The 19,178-nt window shown below is 38.9% G+C and overlaps 1 protein-coding gene across 32 annotated transcripts in view; it reads left to right on the plus strand.

Moving 5' to 3' along the window:
- The window catches only part of KCNMA1 (potassium calcium-activated channel subfamily M alpha 1), a 4,085,072-nt gene that overhangs the window by 3,036,728 nt on the left and 1,029,166 nt on the right, over positions 1–19,178 (plus strand). For all 32 annotated transcript variants that reach the window (XM_044055788.1, XM_044055796.1, XM_044055806.1 and 29 more), the window contains one exon: positions 13,512–13,605. In XM_044055788.1, the coding sequence (XP_043911723.1) occupies positions 13,512–13,605 (94 nt within the window). The remainder of the gene's footprint in view (positions 1–13,511; positions 13,606–19,178) is intronic.

The raw sequence follows: 19,178 nt of genomic DNA on the forward strand, positions 1-19,178 counted from the left end.
TGAATTAATTAAATTATAGAGTAAAAAAACTGAGCATAAATCCCTACGTCACCAGATGGATAGCCAGTCGGCTCATGGACAGGGCATGTGTGATAAAAGTGGATGAATCCAGATCCAGTAAGAGGCCATTTACCAGTGGCATGTCACAGAACTCAGAGCTAGAACCACTCTGTTCAGAATATACTTCTCTAAAGTCAAGGCTAATGTGGAAGGACTTTAGATGACAAAAGTTTGCTGATGGCTGCAAGCTGGGGGCTATCATTGAATCACCCATTGATGTAGATATCCTTCAGGAGGGCCTAAATCAAACAAATGATTGCTGCTAGAGCCATGGCCTAAAACCAAATGTGAAAAAATGCATTGTCATACCATTTGGGAAGCCAAATACCCCTGCAAATTACAACATTAATAGCACACCCCTAAAACTAGACTCAGAGGTGAGAGATCTAGGTACACAGATAGACAGCAGTCTGAACTTTGACTGCCATGTAGCCACAGTGGTGAGGAATTCATTCTGTTTAGCACATCTTATAAGTAAAGGTATGGCATCTAGATCCAGGGAAGTTATAGTCCCACTGTACTCAGCCCTCATTAGACCAATAGGTACAATGTGCCATTTGGCATGTACTTGTCTAGACACTTAGAGCAGCTGGAATGATCCCTTAGGTTACTTACAAAGAAAATACAGGGTGTTAACAATATGTCCTATGGGCATAGACTAAAAGCCCTGTCCCTTTACTCTGTCTCCTACCGACTGTGAAGAGGTGACCTGTGCTTAATCTACAAGACACTCAGAAATCCAGCCATGATGGAGCTGCTACATATCTGCACAACAAACAACACAAGGGTCACTCAATCTAGGGATCTAAACCTTGTCAGTGACTCAATAACCATGCTGGATGAACAGATATGTGTATATGTCTCATAGAGATTACCCTTTCTTTGAAAGAGGTTTACTGTTCACATTAGAGACAGTCTTTCCCTGGCCCTTTTCAAATGCAATTTGGATCAGTGGATGGGAAATCACAAATTCCCAGGTGACAGCTTCCCTACAGAAACAATTGGGGGGGTCTCATCATAGAGGCATAAATAACAGTGCTTCATTTTTAATTAAGTTATGGTGATACTTAATGGGTTTAAGATATGGGTTCAGGTTCTGAGACATTTCCCTATAGTACATGTGATTGGAGACACATGGCTGAAGTGATATTCAGCTGCAGAGACATGGCTGTTGCGTATTGTCCTGTAGGCAAAGAGAAGCAATCAGAGCCATGCCCACAGCTTCAATAAACAATTGCATGTAGGCAGGGAAAGTAATGTATATTATGCTTGATGTGCAGTGCACACTTAGATAAATACAACATGTGCAACTATCCTACAGGATGGAAGAAATCCTGCATGCTACTTTAGTTACACCTATACTCCAGTATGAGTTTTAGGTAACATTCTGTAGACACTGTGAATGGGTAATGGTCCACACAACACAATAAAAAAGGCATTTTCCATTATGCACTGCCTTTTTACTGCTACTGACATGCCCATTGGGCAGCCTGCTTTTGAGGCCTGCTATACTGTCTCTTGTTTCTTGATGTCTTGGTAGTCATGGGCATTATTTTCCTTCTGCACATTTGGGTGCAAAAGAACATCCATTTGAGCCACCACCAACTCAAGCAGATGGAAACCTTGGTTTAACATCTAATCCAAAACTCAACACACTAGGAGTATAGCACCCCCTCCTTTATGCTGCACTGCAGTGTCAGCAATCCATCTACCTGATATGGGAATAGAACCCACAACCTTTTGCACCAAAAGTGAGTGTGCTACCTGTTGTACTATTGCAAGTGCCTTTGCTTCTTCTGTGCTTGTTTGGAAAGAAGTAAATTTTAGAAGTTTTCTAGAGGCAACAACTTTTTGCTCTATTCATACTTTTACTATACACTATAGCCTGGATTCCTTTTCCAGAACTAGCTTCTCAGGGACATCTTTCTGGGGCTCCTGGTTTCATAAATATCTTCTTCCTCCCTATTTTCCTAAGCTATCATAGTCTACCAAAATTGCTTAGGCTACTGCAACAGGTATGCAAAGGTGATCACAGTTATGAAAGTGGAACTTATAGGTTCATAGGTAGGTACTAGGCTATCAACCCTAGGGCCTACACAAGCCTAGCCAAAAAAGGTACCCTGGCTTTTGCCACCCAAGAAAATTATTTTCCTGTGCCCCTGTTGAGCAGAGCCACACAAGTGATCCCCGGGGTGAATTTCCTATTTCCCATCCAATCATCAAGATTTTTCTTGAGTGCCAAGGAGGAGCTTTGTTTTATATAGCTAGGTAGTTTGTTCCAGAGTATGGGAAGTCTCTGGGACAGGAATCTATCCCTCCAGCATGTTCTGTTTATTGTGGTGACAAGGTTTAGGTCCCCAGGGCGTGTTGCTAGGAGGGACTGGGATGTCTTTAAGTGGAGCATGTACAACAGCTCTGGGTTTGACATAGCTTTGTATGTTAAGCAGAGATCGCCTCTGAGTAGACGATATGCGATGGAGTAAAGCTGGAGTTTTTTGAGACGGTCTGCATAGGGCATCTGTTTGAGGCCGGTAATCCTCTTTGTGTTGTATTTCTGCGGCCTTTCTAGTTGTTGTAGATGTCTTGTGAGGTACATACCAAAAGGGGCATTGTACTTTATAATGGGTCTAATGAGTGTAGAGGGGAACAATGACCTCTTTTTTCCTGGATGAGAAACCTTTTGTTATGAGGTGTGCCATGTAGAAGGATTTCCTGACTACTGTGGTGATGTAATTATCAAAGGAGAGACTACTGTCCACCTGTGTCCCAAGGTCTCTTATCACACTCTCAGTGTTAAGTAGACTACCACCTATGTGGTAGCTCATGGGTACAGAGTTTTTACCAAAGGGGATGACAATGCACTTTTTGGCATTGGGCTTGAGGCCATGGCTTTGACACCAGGCATCTGTCTCAGTAAGGCCCTTTCGCAGGATGTCCACATCGTTAGGAGTTTTGATTATGGCTCCTAGTTTGCAGTCATCTGCGAACTTCATTAGCCAAAGACCTTCTGTGTTAGCCTGTACTTCAGAAAAGTAGATACCAAACAGGAAAGGACCCAGGACTGAACCCTGTGGTACTCCACTTGTCACTGGTCTGAAGTCAGATTTGGAGTCTGCTACTTTCACAGTGTGGGTTCTGTCAGTGAGCCAGTTGGCAACCCATCTTGTGACATAGGGATTTATACCTAGTTTGGTGAGTTTATCTATAATTCCAGAGTGGGGGATGGTGTCAAAAGCCGTGGCGAGATCTAGATAGGCTGTGTGAACCACCTTACCCTAGTCTACGGCTATCAGGTTTAGAAGACATGATCTGCCTTTTACAAACCTGAAGTGGGTGGGGTACAGAGTTTGGTGATTACCAATGTCTTTGTTTATAAGTTCTATGATGATAAGTTCCATGGCCTTGCATACCAGGCTCGTTAGGCTAATGGGGGCAGTAGTTCCTGGGGTCCTTGGTGGCTCTCCTTTTGTGGAGTGGTATAACCATCTCTGTGCACCTTTTGGTGGGCACAAAGCCTGAGGTGCGGCTATGATTGAACATGGTGCTTAGATGGGGTGCCAGTTTATTCTGTTGTTCATGTAGAACACATCCTGGATGTTGTCAGGTCCTATGGATGCTGTGTTCTTGGCTTTGGAGAGTGTGGTTTTTAACTGTGCAGCCATGATTACAGGAATTTTGCATTCTTGCAGTATAGAGATGGGCCCTTTAGGGGGTGAGACGGGGGTAAAGTTAGCACTGAACCCATCTGCCAGGATGTTGGCAATACCAGTTGGTTCTGTATATTTAGTACCATTGCACTGTAACACAGAGCAAATCTGAATGTTGCCATTGAGATTCTTGACATAGCTATAGAATGCTTTGTGGTTGTCTTTAGAATCAGTGGCGATTTTGTTTTCATAACTAGCTTTGGAGGATTTTATGAGGGATCTCAGCTTCTTACTGAGGCTGACCAGGGAGTTCCTCCAATCATGGGATTTTACTCTTTTTTGCAACAGTTTATTTCTTCTGTTGTAGAGTTTGTTTATGGCAGGGGACCACCAGATTGGCTTTCTTTTTTTGGAGGATAGCATCTTTGTTCTGTTCGGGATAGCACAATCCATGCACTTGTGTACTTGTGTAAGTGCTTATAAAGTGCATTTGTGTAGGATTAAGCAGTTGTACCTCTATTGTCTGTCTGCATGGGTGTCGTGAAGTTTGCCACTTCTGTCTTAAGAAGCATGAAGTTGGCTTTGGAGAATTTTTTTATGGTGTTTTCCCTAATGGGGGGTGGGGGCAGGATGTGGATGTCTAGGGTGATTAGCATGTGGTCGGATTTGACCAATGAGGAATTGACCTCTGGTGTGGAACACCAGTTGCCCATGTTGGTAATGACCAGGTCTAGGATATTGCTGCCCCTGGTGGGGGTGTGGATAAGTTGATCCAAGGCACTGAAATTTATGAATTCCAGAAATGTTGAGCAAAAGAGTTGGTACATGAGTAGTTTTCCCAGTTAATGGTGGGGTAGTTGAAATCACCCATTATTAGGGTGTTGGATTGTACCCTAATATTTTCCAGTGTATCAAGAAATGACAGTATGTGTTCTAATTGATCAGCCTTGAAGTAGCCATCCCCTTCCGCCACCACCCTTCTAGTGTCTTATCTGTCCTTCTAGTGTCTTATCTGTTTTTGCCAGAGTGTGGATGTGTGTGTACTCCTTGTATATATGTTTTTCTTATGTTTATACCTTCCATTGTTTTTTTCCTTGTATTTACAATTCAGGGCTGTGGCCTCCTTCCTGGGGAAAGAAAGTTCTGAATCTTTTTTGCTGTCTAACTGCCTTTAATATGGAGCTGTGCGGAAGCTCCTAGCAGTTAGAATGTGTGGAAGATGCCCTCAAACTTTGAAAAATTGGATGGTTGGCATATCCTTGGTAGGATGTAATCCAAATAGTTTAGGCTACTACAGCAGGGATTGACTAGAACAACTTGTGTTATGGTAAGTTACACTTACACAACTGTACCTTTGACATTAATACAGAATTGTTGAGTCTGAATAAAAGAGTTCTTGATAAATGAATATAGGTTGTTAGCATAGCACTACCTCCTTTTTAAACACCTTTATTGAATTATCACTTTGTAACATTGGCAACATATTTATAAAAAAGTAATCAAACCATATTAACAAGTTCACATTTACAGACATTATACATCACTCATATTTTTATATATCATTTAATGTAAGCAACATTACATATATTATTGAATTCCTGACATCTCTTAAACCTCCTTCCTTCTCCAAAACATTTTTCTGCATGTATTGTTCCTATAATTCCCATTTTTTTTCTATCTAATTTACTTCTACCCTTTTCTATAGGTCCCACTTGCTGTTCTTTTATCTCTGATGCAGTTTTCAGTTCTTCAAGCATATTTGGCTTAGATTTTGATTTCCATTATCTAGTAATTGCTTTTTTTATCAGCCACCAGAATCAAACTTAACAAGGCCTTACTATATTTAAGCAATTCAGATGCTGTATCCAGTAGCATAGATAGGACGGGGGCAAAAGAGACAACTGCCCAGGGTGCAGTGTGTTGGGGGTATGATCAGCTGACACCGATTAAAGCTGGTATAACATTTGCAGGCAAGCCTGAGTGCTATAGTGTCTAGACTGCAGCAAGTGCTTACTATATTGTAGCAAACAGTTTGCTACATTTTATAAGTTAGAAAAAAATGTTTAACTAAACTCTGAGTGCTATAGTGCTCCATGCAGGCAGGGTATAAACTATAGCAACTATTTGCTATGTTTGTAGCAAACATTTTGTTACAATCTATAATAAATTGTTTTTAACTAAAACTTGATCACTGTATTGCTGTATGCCGGCAGTGTATAAATTGTAGCAACTGTTTGCTACATTTGTAGTAAGTAGTTTGTCACAGTGTTTAAGAAGAAATTATGTATTTATTTTTAATAGAGGGGAAGAGTGGCAGGAATGGCACAGAAATGGGGTCTGAATGGGTGGGCAGGGGTTGTGCAGCTGGCCACCTGATTGGTGTGGCAATAAAAGGAACATCCAATTTCTTTTTTTTGGCTCTTCAACAGAAGAGCTTTGGGGGAGGGGGCACTAGTTCTTTGTACCACAAAGGGTGCTGGCTAAACCAGCTATGCTTCTGCCTGTATCCCAGCTCAAACAAATAACGTTCTTATTTACACTCATTTGCTAACCCAATAATCCTGACAGAGTACTCTGTAGGAAGTTTTTAGTCTACCAACTCATTACACTCCCAAAATGTGTGTTCCCAGTTACCTGTTTCTGCTCCATCACACCTGTAACATTTGCCATCTACCTGAGGAAAATACTTTGGAGTCTTCTTCGGGTGTAAAAGTATCTATGCAAACATTTTCAGACAAAAATTCTAAATCTTTTAGAGTTTGTTGCACCTTAAATGCATTTACTCTAGAGTGCCATTCATCTATAGCTCTTCTTGGAAAGCACTCAGATGTAATTTATGCAAAAATGTAGCTGGCTAACTGAATTTGTTTCCCAAAACAGTTAGTAAATTGACTTTGTTATACCAAAGTGTTGCTCTAAAACTCCCTCACAGTCATGGGATTTGTAAAGTATTCATACCACCCTCTGCCACATCTACCCAAACAAGGTATTGCCGCCTTCAGTGAGTTTCTATATTTCCTTTAATTTCTGTTCTTCTTTTCTAAGATTTTCTTAGGCTGAAATGATGAAATTCATATGTACACCCTTATCTTATGCCCAACAGTCGTTGAATCTGCATTATGTATTTTGAATAAAGACTTCTAAGCCAGATTAGATGGAAAACAGAATATTTACCCCAAGACTGCCCCCTGTACTACTAATGGATGCGGCAGCTCCTAAATGCTTATGGTATGCATGGTTCCCCTCAAATTATCTATGGTATGATTCCAGTTATCCTCATTAGGGATAATGTATATTTATCGACCATGGGATGGGTAAGGCCAGTCGATTACCAAATGAGATAGATTATTTCAAGCACAAAAAGGGAAATTGCCTAAGCTTAAAATAGTCTGCAAGGGCAGCTAGCTTGCTACTCACCTATGAACTTGTGATCATATTAAATGTTTTGTGCATCTTTACTGCTGATTAAGCTGCCTAGAAAAGAGTACCTTTCAGTTCAGGATACATTAATACATTTTTCTTCCTGATTTCAAGATACCACAGTTTAATGAAAATATTTGAAATATTATAATTGTTTAGGAAATTATTTTTTTCCATTGTTTTTGATTTATTGTTAATCCATCTGAATTAGTTTCCCAGGCAGGACATTCTAGAAGGTCCCAGACTTGTAAATGTTAACGCTGCTGGCTGGTAGATCCATAGCTGGTGAATAGGGTGTATCTGATAGGCTTGTATTTCACAATGAATGGTTCTGAAATATATTGCCTTGTGGTGTTGTCACAGCAACCCTAATTGATCTGCTCTATCATATCAAAATGCAGTCTGTGAGATACTGTAGTCTGCATTCTACTGACACCTAATGGTGTAATTTGGTCTGGAAGCTAAAGATATGGACAGACAAACTGGTGGTTTAAGTGCATGTTAGTATATGAGGCATTGTTGCTGTCTTTCAGAGTATGACATGTAGGAGAAACATGTCTGTACTGTAATATGGGACTGACCACTATTTAGGTGTACAACCTCCTCTATGGAACAGTTTTCTAGAAATCTTTCTTTGTGGCTGAGGGGCTAACACTGTCACAGGAATAATCCAAGAGAAAAATAGTAAAGTCACTTTAAGAGTAGGATAAAGAATTCACTAATGATACAGGTAGGGATGGGACTGGCCAGAAGATGCAGTTGGGATGGGGGGGCACAGACAAAGGTAAATATAAAGCAGAACATGCAGTAAGAATGAAATGTGTGTCAGTGTTAAAAACCAAATTTGAGAAGCAGTCCAAGTTTTATTCTGTAGCTAATACTGGTGTCAGCACCAGTGTCAAGTAGTATTTGATGAAAACAGTCTGAAAACAAGGGCGTGCGCCATAGAGATGAAATCTCAGTAATATGATGCAAGAGAATGACTTTATTATTAATTGATATCTTTCTTGTTATTTAGCAGTAAAGAATGAGACTAAAGCAAGTCAACAGAGACAATCATTTCAGTTCAACAGTGTCACTTCAAGGGCACTGCCACACCATGCCACCACTGTTTATGAAGACGGATCAGAGCCAGTTCGACTTGTTAATAACCGAAAAGGAAGCCTTTATCTTCCTGGTGATCCGTCTTTGCTACATCTTAATCTGTTGAACTATACAGACCAGAGAAGATCCTCGCACTGCAGGTTACAGCGGGCCCTCAGCCTGCCTGTCAAATACAGATTCTACCCTAAAAGCACTGGGGTGTTACGAGATCTCCGTAGGTTTTCACTTGGCTGGATACATCAGGCATTATAAATTGCCGTGCATGTGTTTGAAGTTTGAATGAATACATGTGTGAAAATTTTCATTGCTAATTCCATTTTAAATGACTTTCATTCTGGCATGCTTAAGGTGTGAGGCATTTAACATACCTAAAACAAGATACAATAGTCATCTGAAAGTGATTACTAACCATTTATGAGAATGTAGTTTAAAAAGATTGCAGAGAACAGTTACTTTACAGAAGGAGAGAGATTTATAGTGTACTAATGGGTAAAATGAGTGGTGTTTTTAAAATGTATGTTTGATAGAGATTGTTACTACTCCTACAATGTTCAGAAGGAACACACTGTACAAAAATGGTAATTTTTACCAATTTCTTATATTTAATTGAGTCAACAATGAAACAGCAACAATAAACAATTGTTGAGTTGTTTATGACATGGTTGGTTTTATGACTATTTCTCATTATTCAGTAAAGGTTACCCAATATTTAGTAAGGTTATGCTTTACCAAGATACTTATTTTGTCATCAGCTGGATACTGTGTGATGTTGCTAGTTAATGCTAGGTACAGTGATGGCGAACCTATGACATGCGTGTTAAAGGTGACACATACCTTGGGTGACATGCCAGTGATCACCAACACCTGAGTAAAGGTGACACATACCTTGGGTGACACATCTCGATCACCAACACCTGAGTTACCAAAGACACTGCTTTTGCATTCGTTGCTCACGTGAAGTGCACTGAATTATTTTGTGCCAGGAGCTTTTGACATGCCAAACCCAAAAGGTTTCCCATCACTGTAATTAGTTTTGCCTTTTATTTAATCTGTGTGTCAAGATTAGGAAGCTAATTCATTTTCTGAATTCAACATAATATGCTTACATTTTGAATACAATATTTTTTTTTTATCTTGTGTGCTTCTGGGTTAGTTGTTTATGCTTGGTTTGGTCCTTTTTTCTGACAGCATGCTCAAGAAGGCCAACCCAATTGAGTTTAAGCTATTAGCAGTACCCCATATTGAAATTTTGTCATTGGATAGCTCCAGAAATAAAGCATGTGTTAAAACACATGGATGAAGTGTGGTTGAATTGGAAGCAATGTAGGCTACTGTATAACCAGGAAAGATTTTCAACACTTTGTAATGATGACAAAAAGTCTGTAAGACTACACAAAGTCATAACCATCAGATCACACCAAACCCACAATTTCTGTAACCCACAACAATTCAGGAAGCAAGTAAACCTTGTTACAGGGCATCATAACAAAACCAAATCCATTATATTATGCCTTATTAAAATAAACAATGACCTCTTCTGTCTTGACATTTTTAAAAGAATTGTCCAATCTATTTATTTCTGACTATACCCCTCAAGAAACTCCCTTATACCCTCAGTTCTTAAACCAACAGAGATACCTGCCTCCTAAATTCATCCCAATATTTTACTTTCATTATATAAAGGGATAAAGGAATTTGAAGGCATTTTAAACCAAATTTCATGCAACATGCTTCTTGAAAAGGATCATTGTATATTAAAATTGTAACACAGTACTGCTGTCTTTTTGCTTTTGACCTATGTCCTTCAACCATTATGTACTACTGCATGTTTTCTTAAACTACATTGGAATTATAAATTGTCTGTATCACTTGGAGCTTTTCTCCCTGGGCCTCTGCTGTAAAAGGGCTTTAGCTCAGTCAGACACTCCCGGTCAACAAATGTAAAATAAATAAATAAATTTACAACCCTGACTCCTCTTCCTTTGTAAAGATTACCTTGTAGTCTCCCTTTACCACATTTTCAACATATCCGTTACACAAAATTTATACCTTCCATTTGGAAGTCTGCAATAGTAATGGCCCTGAGAAAAATCCAAAAATGTTTTATTTGTTTAAATTTTTCCAAACTCAATAAAAGTATTAAATTATCATATTCCAACTGTCCAGTTATGTAATTTAGTACTGTGTTTCTTCTTGAGTAACTCACAATAGAGCAGGATTCTAACTGGTACTTAAATCTATTATTTAGTATTGGACAGCACTGTGATTGTGTTTGACTAACTCACAACAGAGCAGCATTGTAATTGGTGCTTGGTTAACTCCGAACATGCAGCACTGTAATTGTTGTTTAGATCTATAACTTAGGATAGGACAACACTATGATTGTGTCTGACTGACTCACAACAGAGCAACATTGTAAATGGTACTTGGTTAACTCAAATTCAGCACCATAATTGGTATTTAGATTGATTGTTTAGGACAGAACAACATTATGGTCATGCCTGATTAAATTACAACTGGTGCTTGATGAAATAACTTGGGAAAGAGCACCATTTTTCTTTTGCTTGGTTAACTCACTTAGGACTGATTAGCCTTGAGGCTGTGCTTTGTTAACTGCCTAAGAGTAAGTAGCCTTTAGGCTGTGCTTGGTTAACTGAATTACAACTGGGTAGCCTTGAAGCTGTGGTTAGTTGACTCACTTAGGAGTGAGTAACCTTGTGACTGTGCTTGGTTAACTCACGTAGGGTTAAGTAGACTTTAGGCTGTGCTTGGTTAACTGACGTAGGGTTAAGTAGCCTTTAGGCTGTGCTTGGTTAACTCACGTAGGATTAAGTAGCCTTTAGGCTGTGCTTGGTTAACTCACTTGGACTGACTAACCTTGGGCCTTTCCTTGGTTAATTCATTTAGGATTGTGTAGCTTTGAGACTATGCTTGGTTAACTCACTTATGACTGTGCAGCCTTGAGGGCTGTGCATGGTTGACTCACTTGGCACAAGGCAGTACTGCAGTTGTCAGTGAATATTGTGCACAGTGTGTCTGTGTGTGTGTGTTCTAATGATAAAACCTCTTGAAAATTAAGATTTTAGCTGTTTTGATAGCTGACTGATAATTTTATTAGAAAGTATCGTAAAGTATGACTATCAGGTATGGGAAAGACACTGCAGAGATAAATAAATGAGGCAATAATTTATGTAATCTGTCTTTGCTTAAAGGAAATACACAGGAGCACTGAAATAGTGAGTCTAGGAAGATCGACCAAGAATAAATTGCTAGCATGCTCTCTTTCAAGTAAGGAATGATGCTGAGACTGCAATGCAGACAAAAACAGAAGAGTGATATGATAAATATGCTTTACAGAAAAAATGGAAGATGAGTACAACAAATCACAGTCAGAGGTTGTGGAAATAAATCTGTATGGAATTTCTAATCTACTTTAAAATGGATCTGTGCAAATACTAAAAAATAGGAGTATTTAGTTTAGGATGCTTCTAGAATTCCACCTGCTCAAAAGCTATGCAGACATAACACTTGACGGGTTCCATCTTTTCTTGATATAATCTTTTACATATGTCCATTACACTAGTATCTTGTGTTTGCCATATCTTTTGCCTATAGCTGCATGCTTTTTCAAACTTAGTGCTTGGCAAATACAAAGATATCTGCTGAAAATGATTTGATTTCTATAGGGAATACAACAGAAACTGCCTTTATGTACTGATGGAGTAAGAAGATCTTTTATGTGGACTAGAACAAGAGTCATACATAATTTCTAGGATTTTCCAGGATTTTCCAGAATGACTTATCACCTGGGACGGGGTCTAGCAATCAGCAATAGAACTAACGGTGAATTTGTTATACAAGGAAAAGAAAACAGTACTGGTTTGGGTTTCCAAAAGTAGAAGCAGCAAAATAAGAATGTAGTTGTAAAAGGAATAGGAAAATAAATATAATATAATCTGAAATAAAAGCAGTTTTATTTGTTCCACTAAGGTTTCCATGTTTTTTTGGGGTGGGGGTATAGAAGTCATTGCTATAGAAATTTGCTATGGATTTAAAACATATCACTCCAGTCAAGAGGAATGTGTATCCAGCGAACGAGTACTGCAGTATATATGTTCCAGGATACAGGCCAGGAGCAGGTTTGAGCATCTACATCACAGAACAGTAGCAATGTTTTTGGGAGGTCAACTCTACAAACACTACCATAAATGTCAGAGACCACAGAAGAATATCACAGGTAGTCCAGATCACAGAGCAGTAGCAGAGTAAGTGGTCCAGGACAGAAAACGGCAGTAGAGTGGAAGACCCAGGTCAGAGAACAGAAGGAAGGTGGATGGCCCAGGTCACAGGGCAAAAGCAGAGTAAATGTCTGAAGTTCAAGAACAGCAGCAGGATGAATAACCTAGTAAACAGAGCAAGCAGCAGTGTAAGTAGTCATAAGATTGCAGAAACATATATGGGTTTGATCATAACAAGTCAGAAAGGTGGGTGACTCAGGTCCTGAAGGAGCAGCAGGGACAGTGATGCATACTCTGCCATACTATCATAGGTATCTCAGGTCACAGAATAGTATTGCTAGAGCAGGTAGCCTAGGTTCTGGGTCGGTATCAAAGTAATGTGCCAGGGTTCTAGGGTACCAGCCAATTACATGACTCTGGCCATCTTTGTTTATAGGACATTGGTTATCTAAGCGTTTGATTATTGCCCCAGTATTAGTGACATGTGCTTGCAAATATTTTTAATGTTAATCAACTGCAGTTGTTATGTAGCTAGAAATCTTCATTATCATACCAGCTAGTGCAAGCAAAGACCTATATGCAATATTTTTCAAATGATAAGGAAGTGTTTCCAGCATAAGTCATATTGTATAGTTTGTGAAATAATGTGTGGAACAGTGCTGGAAGGTACTTCTCAAAAAATAGCTGGTTAGTAGCTACATGTTTTCTGTATAGTTAGAGGATTTAAACTGTTAGGGGCATTGGTTGTAATTTGGACATGAGCGCAGTGCTTGTGTGTACAATGTAACAATAATTTGCAAAACTAACAGCATCTTCTGTTTTTGTGAATGGCCAAGTGTACTTCCCACCCAACTTTTTTCAAACCATTCTCTAACTTTTCATGTCAGCTTTCTGTTGCTGGGCTTTAGTTTTTATGTGCAGTGATTTCACTGTCAGATTTGTGTTTTGTGACCTGTCCTTTTTTTTTTTTTTTTTTTTTTTTTTTGTTATCTTGCATTGTGTTTAGCCATTTTCTAATCTCATGTCTCACATATGCTTGCAGTTGAAGACGAGCATCCATCAACACTGTCACCTAAAAAGAAACAGCGGAATGGCGGCATGCGGAATTCACCCAACTGTTCCCCAAAATTGATGAGGTAAGAAATTATAAGCTTTGAAGAAGTCTGTCTTTATCTTCAGAGAATGAGTGGTAGTTCTTAAAAGATGAAATATTTATTCTGTCACCTTGTCATCCATTAATGATAGAACTGAGACATTATCTGCCATGAAACAAGTATGAAAGGCTGTTTGAAAAAAATGCAGTCTTTAAAGTCTTAGCTGTCACCATGTCCTGTCCATGTGTATTTCTTAAAAGGTAGTGGCACTAATGAAAGATTCAACCAATGAGAGGAGTGTGTGCAGTTTCATTGCCTTAGGCAATTTACCTTTTCTGTTATCATGCCACTAAATGCTGTTTTCTGTACTTATAACCATATTTGAAAGGTATCATCAAAATCTAAATGAACCTAAATATTAACTTCCTTCTATCCTCTCAGATGGCATTGTCTTGCTGTTTATTGAGTTGGACTGACGAAGATTTAAATAAATTCATTTCAAATGCATATTGAAATAATCACAACAAACACATTTCATAATTTTAGTTATTTTCTTGTATTAAAGCTAGGTAGCTTGATATTGACAAGTGTCAGGATACTCCCTTCTAAAAATTAGCTAGCAGAAAGCCTTGTCAGAGAACTTGCCACAATGCCCTTTACCCTTATCAAAGGGGGAAGAGATTTTTTTGACAACAAATTAATATATACACCACCTTCTGAGAATGATTTATAAATGTGGTGCTAGTTAGTTTTCTGCCAAAAATATGGATGTCATTTGTTGGAAAAAGTATTGTCAGCTGCTAAATACTGAATGAAATGTTGCAGTTTAATGATGTATTTGATCATAAAATGTGAATCTTACCTAAAGTGAGATGGAATTAAATACAGGTGTCTACAAGGTAAGTCATTATTTTCGCATTTCAGAATGTTTCAGTGCTTCCTTAAAAGAGCATGCTTATCAAAGTTGCTCACGGGCACATCTGATGAGAAATTATAGTGCTTTGTCAAGTTACCAACAACCAACACTGTAGACCTGAAGGGCACATATTTCTGCAGGTTTTACTCATGCAGGTAATGTTTTGGGATGCTGGTCTCACTTTACAGGCACTGTTTGGCACAAGTGTAATAAAGAGTTGAGGCATAACAGAAAATTCTAACAAGTAAGTATAAACAGCAGATCATAACCAACAGAAAGGCAATTGTTCTGTGTGTAGCAATCTGTAGTCCCTGGTGTTTGTTCCAGTGAATTGTTAGGGCTTTGGCAAGTTTGTATCATAGGACTTCTAGTTAAACTCCCTCTTTTGTGGTTGTTCACCTTAGATGAAATGCATTTGTATTGCTGTTACTAATACATGTTATCTGCTTTTCACCTAATGTGTACTAAACAGCACATTGAAGATACTTACCATTTATATCCCTTATTTTTCAAGTCCTTAATCTACTCCACTTTCTAAGCACATTCTTCCAAGACATTAACATCTTTTTCCTGTAACAGTGTAAATATTGACACTGCACTGTTCTAGTTGCAGACTATCTTTGAAGTAGTTGGACTTTGAAGGAGGAAATCAGAGTTTTTAAAGAAATGTAGACAAGTTTGTTCTACGTGGTAAACCAATGCAGGGGTCAACCCATTGCTTTCTTTTAAAAAGAAGTAAAAATATATATAAAAAAATTAATAATGAATGCTTTTTATTTAGTCGCTCCTTGTTGTTGTGTCTTTCGGCTTTTCCTGATTAGGGGTCGCCACAGCGGTACTCCGGTCCGCTAATGATTGGCAGTAGATTTTTACTTGCCGAGTTGCCAGCTCTGACGCACAACCTTCAACGAAGGTACGCCCATTCATGCATGGCTCCATGCAGAAGATGTTCTAGCTGAGAATCGAACTGGACAGTGTCTTACTGTGAGGCGACAACGCTACCGCAGCACCACTATTAGTCACTCCTAATTATAGAGGAAGAGTAAAATCTTTGCAAATGAAACACAGACAAGCTGATTTCAGAAAAGCATTCGAGGTTGGTCTTGCTGATTGTGGTAATGAGGAACCAAAAGAAGTAGCAGGAATCAAAACCAACCTTGAATGCTTTTCTGAAATCAGCTTGTGTGTGTGTTTTTTTTGCAAAGTTTTCACTCTTCTTCCTTATTTTTAAATTTTAGAGCGACTGAAAAAAGCATTCTTTATTAAAAAAACTATTTTATATTTTTATTTTTTACTTTTTGGTCTTTAAATAAAATATTGTCCCAATGTCATTAGCGAGACAGTGGAAAAATGTTTGGCATTTTTTCCACTGTCTCAGCAATAACAGTGGGACAACATTGTACTTAAAGATTAAAGTATTTTCCCTCTGTCATAATTTTTAGTCTTTATGTAAAATATTGTCCTTCTGTCATTAGGAAGACAGCAGAAAAAATGCAGAGTGAATTACTTTTTAGTCTTTAAGTAAAATATTATCCCTCTGTCATTAGTGAGACACTGGAAAAAATGCTGAGCAGATATTTTACTTGAAGACTAAAATATTGTCCCTCTGCCATTATTTTTAGTCATTAAGTAAAATATTGACCCTCTGTCATTAGCAAGACAGAACCACAGAGAGACAGAGCCACAAAGCCAATTTCAATAAAAAGCATACTAGGAAAACATATTATTCTCAGCAGGAACATTTTGTGAATACAGCAACAATGGCACAGAACAAACAAATTAGCGTTCTTATATTAAAATCTTTTTTTTATATTTTTATTGACTTTACAGTTGATCACAGCTGCATGTGAACTGCAGAGCCTTGGATTTTAAACCAGTAAACTCCTTGTAGTAAAAATGTAATGGATTGCCATCAGAGGAAAATTTAAGGCAGTGATAAAAATTGCATGTAACTATTGGAGACGAAATGAAGCAAAAGCATTGCTGGTTAAAATCAGAGGTTGTAAAATGAAACATGTGGCCATTCAGATATGCAGCAAAGATAGACTGACCTTCTTTGGCTGCATGACTGACCTCGTTTGAATTTGTTGATGGATGAGTATCGAGCGGTCCTTGCCGACTGTTGCAGAGTTTGTGCTGTCTAAGGTAATTTGTGTTTGTTCCTAGACTGTTACTTTGGCACTTCACTAAAGGTCTTGCAACTTTCTGTAGTTTGCAAAAAGGGTATGTTGGACTAATTATATCCATTTACTGAAACTATTCTGATGTTTAAATTGTTTATTCCTCTTTGTGAATCAGTTTGTTTGCATATTGTGCTCTGGCAAGAATGGTGCATCAGTGTCCGCATTTATGTTGGTGGTGGCTACCACAGTTTTTAATTTAGGTTTAAGGACTATTTACTGTTTTCACCAACCATGTTTTTGTATTGCTTGCAACATTTTGCAATCTGCTTTAGGGAACTCTTATTTCCTACTACATGATGAAGGAAGAGTGAGGTGTAGTTTGCAACATACCATCTATGAGTATAATAAATTGTAAGTGTAGATGGAAAAGATTAAAAAAACATAATGCTACTCATTGTAACCAGAATGTTGTTGTACTCAAGGCACCCATGAAAGGTGATTTAGATTTAGAGGTTGCAGATAGGAAAACAGATGGCTATCGTACTGTTGTGCTTTTTAATACCTGCATTCTGAAACAGTCTCCTGTATGTCGAAGGTCACCTTATTGAAGGTCAGCTGTACTTGTGGCATACCCTGGACAAAGATGTAAAGCACATACAAATGTGTCACAATAGCAGGGTATTTTTAGATAATGGAAGATAACAGCTGCTTAGGTAATATGCTCCTATGGAGGACCTTGGCAGTGTTGTTTTTACTTTTATCCCACATAATTGTTCTTCATTGCCAGAGTACTTGCTTCAGCTGTTGTATGTGCTACAGAAGTAGTTGGTTGATGGCTCAAACTACAGTGCTATGCTGATCTGATATAGGGGTTAAAAGCAACAAAATGTAGTGGTCTGGCATCCCATGTTTCATGTTTTGTTTTGTTAAGCTCTAGAGAAGTGGAAATGTAAGCAGTACTATGGTATTGTGTACTTTTTCTCAGGTTATCACAGAGCTTCATTTGGCATTTTTTCTGCTGTCTCGCTAATGACAGAGGCACAATATTTTACTTAAAGAGTAAAATATTGTCCTTCTGTCATTATTTTTAGTCTTTAAGTAAAATATTGTCTCTCTGTCATTAGCAAGACAGTGGAAAAAGAGCCAAGCTTTACTCTGCATTTTTTCTGCTGTCTCGTGAGAGCATAATGGGACCACTGAGAGGCAGAGCCACAAAGCCAATTTCAATATAAAGCATTCTAAAAAAAAACACATTCTAAAAATAATCTCAACAGCTGCTTCCATCAGCTTTCCTTGTGAAAGAGGAAGAACAATAAAGTATGTGTATTACTTTATGACCCTAACCCTGATTAGCATCCTGCCATCACCCAGAATGATACCACAGTACAAGGACAAAATGAGTGACTTCAGCAATTGGCTAAGCTTCTGGTGTCATTCTAAGGGGATCTAGTATTTGTCTGCCTCACATGACATGATTGACAGTCCACGATGCTTTGCCAGAGATGGCCTGCATCTGTCGCCCTTAGGATTCCGGATACTGGCTAAGGCTCTTGCCACCCCTATAGTGCCTTTTTTAGGGAATGTTCAAATGACAAATTCACCACCGTAACAGGTACAAGCAAGCAAAATCTGAGGGTAACGCTACTCAGTGCTAGAAGTCTAAACCTCAAAATGCACTCACTCAAGGCACTCCTTAAAATGGAGAACATTGACATCTGTGCAGTGACAGAGACCTGGTTCAAAGCTCCAGAGAGCACCCCTGCATTACCAGGCTTCAATTCATACCACACCTTTCGGCCACCTAACCCAGAAAGAAGCACTAAAGGTGGAGGCGTGTCCATATTCATTAAGGGTATCCACACCTCCAGGCTAGTTGCACAGCATAATGCATCCGAGATTATCCAAGTGCAACTAACTCTGGGCAAGACCACAATCCAAATTGTAGCTTGCTACAGACCCCCCACCATGCCCCAGGATTCACACTCCTCATTTCTTGATACACTGGAAAGTATTAGGGTACAACCCAACACCCTAATAATGGGCAATTTCAACTACCCCACCATTAACTGGGAAAACTACTCATGTAACAACTCTTTTGCTCAACGTTTTCTAGAATTCATAAATTCCAACGCCTTGGATCAACTTATTCACACCCCCACCAGGGGCAGCAATATCCTAGACCTGGTCATTACCAACATGGGAAACCGGTGTTCCACACCAGAGGTCAATTCCTCGTTGGTCAGATCCGACCACAAGCTAATCAGCCTAGACATCCACATCCCACCCCCACCCCAATTAGGGAAACCATCGTAAAAAACTTCTCCAAAGCCAACTTCATACTTCTTAAGACAGAAGTGGCAAACTTCATGACACCCATGCAGACAGACAGTAGAGGTATGACTGCTGAATCCTACACAAATGCACTTTATAAGCACTTACACGAGTGCATGGATCATGCTATCCCTAATAGAACCAAGATGTTATCCTCCAAAAAAAGGAAGCCAATCTGGTGGTCCTCTGCCATAAACAAACTCTACAACAGAAGAAAGAAACTGTTGCAAAAAAGAGTAAAATCC

This window comes from Protopterus annectens, chromosome 14.part0, assembly GCF_019279795.1.
Source record: "Protopterus annectens isolate FY-2018-M chromosome 14.part0, PAN1.0, whole genome shotgun sequence".
Taxonomy (NCBI): Eukaryota; Metazoa; Chordata; order Ceratodontiformes; family Protopteridae; genus Protopterus; species Protopterus annectens.